At 39.9% G+C, this 6,411-nt stretch overlaps 1 protein-coding gene across 1 annotated transcript in view; it reads right to left on the bottom strand.

Annotated features, from left to right (window-relative positions):
• Nucleotides 1-2,120: 2,120 nt before the first annotated feature.
• MEIG1 (meiosis/spermiogenesis associated 1) overlaps nt 2,121-6,411 on the bottom strand; it is a 9,998-nt gene continuing 5,707 nt past the window's right edge. The window contains exon 2 of the mRNA XM_006872600.1: nt 2,121-2,249. Within this exon, the coding sequence (XP_006872662.1) occupies nt 2,121-2,249 (129 nt within the window). The remainder of the gene's footprint in view (nt 2,250-6,411) is intronic.

The raw sequence follows: 6,411 nt of genomic DNA, 5'->3' as shown, positions 1-6,411 counted from the left end.
AAGGTCATATCTGGGCTATCGTGGACTTGTTTTTTCTTCAGCGTTAGCCTGAACTTGCATATGAATAATGAATAGAAGACTTCAATGCCTCAACAAAAATGTACTGGCTCCAGTCTGCCCCGAACTTGTTTTGATTGATGATACCGAGCTGTTCCACAGTTTCTTTCCACACATGTAGTCTATTTGATTCCTGTGAGAGGTCTAATTGATTCTAGAGAGGTCTAGAGGTATTGTCACCTTTTACATTATATAAAAAAGATGTTTGCAATGAATAAATGATGGGCCTTGCAAAACTATCATGTGATCTCCAGCATTATTCCTAGGCCATATTTTCAATTACTGACCCTTCCTCTTTGTTTCTAACTTTCAAATCCCAATTACCAGTCATTGTCAATGCATCTTTATTGCATGTTTGATCAATTTCAGACTGAAGAATTTGTATGTTGTTAAGTGCCATTGAGTTAGTTCTGACTCATAGTGACCCTGTAAAGGATTTCCAAGGAACAGCTGGTAGGATTTAACTGCTAATCTCACAGTTAGCATTGCAGTGCTTATCCTACAGCACCATGCCACGACTCTGAAAAATCTGGTACAATTCTTCAATTATCACTGACTTTAGTGGTTGGTGTATAAATTTGAATAATAGTTGTATTAACTGGTCTTCCTTGTATGCATATGGATATTATCTTATCACAGAGAGCATTGTGCTTCAAGATGGTGGTGGTGGTGATTGTGTTCCGGACGGAGTCGGTTCCAACTCACAGCGACCCTGTATACATTTTCCAAGGCTTTAAATCTTTACAGGAGCAGAAAACCTCACCTTTCTTCTGTGGAACAGCTGGTAGTTTTAAACTGCTGACCTTGAGGTTAGCAGTCCAACTCATAACCACAACACTACCAGAGCACCTTGTATTTCAAGATAGATCACTAAATGTTCTTTTTGACAACAAATGGGTCACCATTCCTCTTCAATTTGTCGTTTCTAACATAATAAACCATATGACTGCCTGATTCAAAATGGCCAATACCAGTCCATTTCAGCTTGGTAATGCCTAAGATGGAGTCCTGGTGTGGCACTGTGGGGTTTATGCACTGGATTGCAAAGTCAGTTTGAACCACAATGTCAGCAGTTCAAGCTCACCAGCTGCTCCTTGGAAACCCTATACAAGGTCACCATTGGTCGGAACTGACTTGATGGCACTTAACAGCAATAATGTCTAAGATATGGATCTTTATGCATTCCACTTCGTTTTTTATAATTTCCAACTTTTCTAGATTCATATATTATGCATTCCACCTTCTGATTATTAATGGGTTTTCAGCCACTTATCACTTGGAGTTATGTCACATAAGCAAACAAAGGTCTCGAAAGCTTGACTGCATCCGTATCATTAAGGCAGACTGTACTTTGGGGACGTAGTTCTTCCCTTGTTGGATTTTGAGTGTCTTCCAACCTAAGGAGCTCATCTTCTGACACTGACACAGCTATTCATAAGGTTTTCAGTGACTAACCATTCAAAAGTGGCCTGTTTCTCCTTCTTCTTAGTCTGGAAGCCCACCAGGGGTGACCCTGCAGGTATTTAAAATACTGTTGACATAGCTTCCAGCATCGCAGCACCACACAAGCTATCACAGTGCAACAAACTGACAGGTGAGTGGTGGTTACGTGACTAACTGAACCATTTTGGCTTCATAAGGAGCTATTTTTTTCTTTGTGCTAGATCTCCAGGAGATTTAACACTCTTGATAATCTTTAGCAGTCTGTTCCCAACAGTAGCAGGCATGTCATTGTGATGCTACTGTTTTGAGACAGTCATGCCATATGACTTTTAGCCAATGTGTTCAATTATATACACAAGTAACCAACCATGTTACAGCTCTCGCTTTGCTTTGTCCCACCTTTGACTGATCTCAGTCACTGGAACTAACCAGAATATTATTTGCAGTCCCTCCTACAGCGCTATAACTATATGGGATTTATACCCCTCCCCAAGGATTCTGTGCACTTCAGAACCTAAAGTTATCACACTCGCCCATTCAAATGACATAGTGGCTTCAATAAATCTCTTTAATGTCCTTTAACAGAGTTAGAAAGTTCTTTCTCTGCAACAGAAGAAAGGCTAGTAAGCATAGATTTTCACTTTGTGGACTTCCTTGTCATCGCATTCCCTCTGTTTGTTGTAGTAATAGAAAGTATTGTCCCTTCTCTGTAATTTCTTCACATAGCCTGTCTCTGGCCAACGATCCACCTGCACATATCAAAAACCAGAATACAAATATTGTAATGGCAGTCTCATTTCTATATAAAACATCTTATTAATAGCAAAAGAGACTCCTCACATTAAAAAAATTCAAGTATAAAAATACTTGCATTTTCAGAGAAATTATTATACACACACACACACACATAAGACACATCTTAATATGCAACCTTACACTGTAGGGCTAATTTGGTGCTTTTCTTTAAACCCTACTTCCTAGTTTAAATTCTGCTCAGTAGCACAGAGAAAACATTCAGAGTAATCGAAACTTCATTTGTCTTATGCCTGCCAATGATTTCAAACATTATTTTACCTTTTTAACCAAGGCCCTGTGCTGAAAAAACCTACTGCTGATTGTTGGTGTCCAGGCACTGACAAAAGGGAAAACCATAGTTGCTGATGTTTTTCCTCCATATCTAAATTTCAAGTTTATCCTGGAACCTTATTTCGAATAGCAGTTTGAAGTCATGAATATAGTTCTCAAAAATGTTTCACCTTTCCCCCACTACTCATTCTTGTATATTGTCCCAATTTCCTTACTTTCTTGTCTGGTGTGATCTGATTGGTATATTTTTCTCTACTTCCCAGCAAATATAATTACTACCTTTGCACTGGTGCCTTTTTGTTTTTAAACATGTGCCTTCTGGATTCTGTGAGACACTTTCTAGCACTGTCAAAACCCTACTACTGTGATGGTTATAGGGTGGGTGGGGTGGGGGGAGAGGGAAAAAATAAAGTGTATAGAGGCAAATACTGTTAACTGGCGGTACAAGGAGTAGATCAAAATCATTGCAGTGACAAGAAGTGTATGATTTGTTTAATGTGGGACAGATGATCTGTTCTGTAAACCTTTACTCAATTCACAATAAAAAGTTAAAAGAAAACCAAAACCCAAAAATACACCTACCATTAGGTAACAGCACGGTCTAGAAAAGCAAATCCTACTCTTGAACATCATTTGTCTATGCAGTTCTTTCTTACTTCTCATATTACCTATTTATAAACCAAAGTTTTTAATTGGAAGAAAGATGAAGAAACTATCTGTGTTCTTGCATCTTTTATTTTCTAAAGACACATTTTCATTGTCTTCTGTTGGCTCATCTATTTAACCAGTAAGAGTATGGGGCAGCATGCTTGATAAACCTTGGCAGACTCTTCGGAAAATAGAGAGAAGTGAATAGCCTGTTTTCTCCCTTAAGTCAAGCCTGCTTTCTATCGCTTTCACTACCCCTACTAAGAAAGGGGAGGTGTCCTCAATTCTCCATGAGTGATACCTGTCTTCCTCCGAGACCCAACAGTAGGTTCTGTTTCAATTAACAGGGTACAAAAACCATTTCCTTCAATGAAGCCAGTATAGTTGTTGCTTCTTTAGAATACCCAGACAACTTTTTATGAAAAGAGCTTCAAAACAGCTAGATCGGTTATGTGTTCACTAATTTTTAGGCATTTGTCCTTTGTATACTCCTTTGTTGTCTCTGAATTCTTTTCTTCTTGGCTTTATACTTGATCACTCCCATTTAATCCAGGAAGACCTCATTCCTTAAGGTACGACAGTGGGTGGTATGTTTAAATCCACTGACCTTCTCAACAGGAGGACCAATAAGCCCATAACATGTGTGTGCTTCAGGTAAGGAACTACAATTGCTTAATCCCTTCAGACCACTGCACACCTAGCAGAGGCATCCCAATCAAGATAAACCTTCAGTGGTCAGGTTTTTCATTCCTGACTTTTAAGGCCCACTGCAATACCAAAAGCACTGGGTCACAAAGGTTCCCTGATGTTTGTCCCAATAGAATATTTCCTTCTCTAAATTCCTTTTGCTCTTTTTTTAAGGTATACTGTATATATTTTGACTTGTGTAAGATTTTGCTACTTTGGACATATTATCAGGAGGTACCAGTCCTTGGAGAACAATGTCATGTTTGGTCGAAGAAAAAGAGTAAGCCCTCCCCCCGCCAAAAAAAGAGGTGGACTGGCATGGTGACGGCATCAATGGGCTCAAGCGAAGCAACAATTGTGAGGTTGGCGTGGGACTGGGCAGTGTTTCATTCTGTTGTGCACAGGGTCACTATGAGTCAGTACTGACCTGATGGCACCTAACAACAACAACAACAACAACATTTTGTTGTTCTTGTTATTTGACTTATCTTAGTTCAAAATCCACCTGTCACTCTCAGAAACCCTGCAAGTTTTCTGAGAGTGAGTGGTGGATTTTGAACCATCTACAGAGTCACTAAGAGTCAGAACTGATTGGACGGCTTACAACATCATCAGGCTAGTCATTCCAAACACAAAGTTCAATCAATCCCTTTGATTATCACAATTAGTGACCTTATGCATAACAGACAATCTTCTAAAGCAGACGCTGCCATCACCATTTTATGGTTGAGGAAACTGAGATTCAGGGAAGAACCTTGTTCAAAATTACTCGGCAGCTAGGTCTCTTGTGATCCCATAGTGAATAATTGTTATCAGGACTGATTGTAAGGGCTAGAAATGTAAAGGTAGATGTTTTGTAGCAAACAGAGGGGAGTGATTAACTTTGCAGTCTAGGAGCCGAGGTCCCTGGGACCATCAAAGGAGAAAAGTGGAGAATGGAACCCTACCCAGAGAAGCACTGATGCCAGAGATGGAGGCAGAGACGATGACATGGAGAGATGGAGTGGCTAGGGACTTTGGTCTCAGAGAGGGAGAGGGTCTGTGTGCTGATGACTGGGGGGCAGGCTTGTGGGGTATTCCCTTTGGTTGATGGATGATGCATGGAGGGGATTGTAACCAAGGCAAGGAAACAATATGCGATGGCATCAATGTGAAGCTAATGTTCTCCCATGTAAACTATCACATAATACACAATAAAGCATTAAAAAAAAATTTTTTTTTTTAATTACTCAGCAACAGGGAAGTAGAGTCCTAGACAGTCTGATCCCAAAGCCTGCTTTCCTTCTATTGGCCCATTAAATCTCTTGAGGTCAGGGACTCTCACATTGTACCTGCTAAAGCACTGAACTTGGAGCTCTGGTAGTGTAGTAGATTATGAGCTGAGCTGCTAACTGAAAGGTTGGCGGTTCAAATCTTCCAGCTGCTCCCTGAGCAAAAGATGAAGTTTTCTGCTTCCATAAAAATTTATAGCCTCAGAAGCCCTATACAGGATCACTATAAATCAGAACTGACTTCATAGTACATAACCACCATCACAAAAGCACTTAACAGAGTCCTGGTGTGGAGCTATAGGATAAGTAAGCACTGGATCACAACATCAGTTAGAACTTCAAGGTGGCACCTCAGAAACCCTGTATAGTATAGCTATGAAGAAGAACCAACTTGACATCAGACATCACTTAACAATAAAAATAACAACAACAAGGACATTGACACATGTTAAGTACTTAGTAAGTATATGCTGAACTGAAAAGCAAACCTCTTCATATTTACCAAGTCATAAAATGAATAGGACCTGTCTACCCTTCACAACAAGGAGCTCTAGTAGTGCAGTGGTTACGAGTTGGGCTGCTAACCTCAAAGTCAGCAGTCTGAAACTACCAGCTGTTCCACAGGAGAAAGATGAGGCTTTCTGGTCCCGTAAAGATTTATTACAGTCTTGGAAACACTATGCATGTTCGCTATGAGTCAGAACCGACTCCACGGCACATCACCACCACGACCACCCTTCACAACAGAGTCCTGGTGCTATAGGGTAAACACTGGTCCACAAGGCCAATTTGAACTACAAGGTCTGTGGCTTAAACTCACCAGTTACACCTCAGAAACCCTATACAGGGTCCCTAAGAGTTGGATCTGACTCAACAGCACCCTTCATAACACACACACTCTCTCATACACCTCTCATTCACCTTAAAGAATGTTCTTTGTGTTCTCCTAAATCTGATTTCACCTGGACAATAACATTACATTACTTGAGGTGGGAGTGAGAAGAACACAAATAATATAATCCTGGGTCTTAGACATCTTTTGACAGGCATTGCAATCTCAAGGTAGGATGCTAATTTTTTTTAATTTTTAAAAAACTTTTTATTGTGAATGGAGTGAAGGTTTACAGAGCAGATCATCAGTTTTACATTAAGTGATTGTAGTTCCCTTCTTGTACCAACAGGAAACAGCATTTACCTCTATTCACTTTTTTTTTTTTTT

This window comes from Chrysochloris asiatica, unplaced genomic scaffold, assembly GCF_000296735.1.
Source record: "Chrysochloris asiatica unplaced genomic scaffold, ChrAsi1.0 scaffold00206, whole genome shotgun sequence".
NCBI classification, from domain to species: domain Eukaryota; kingdom Metazoa; phylum Chordata; class Mammalia; order Afrosoricida; family Chrysochloridae; genus Chrysochloris; species Chrysochloris asiatica.
This window is presented reverse-complemented; position numbering and strand designations above follow the sequence as displayed.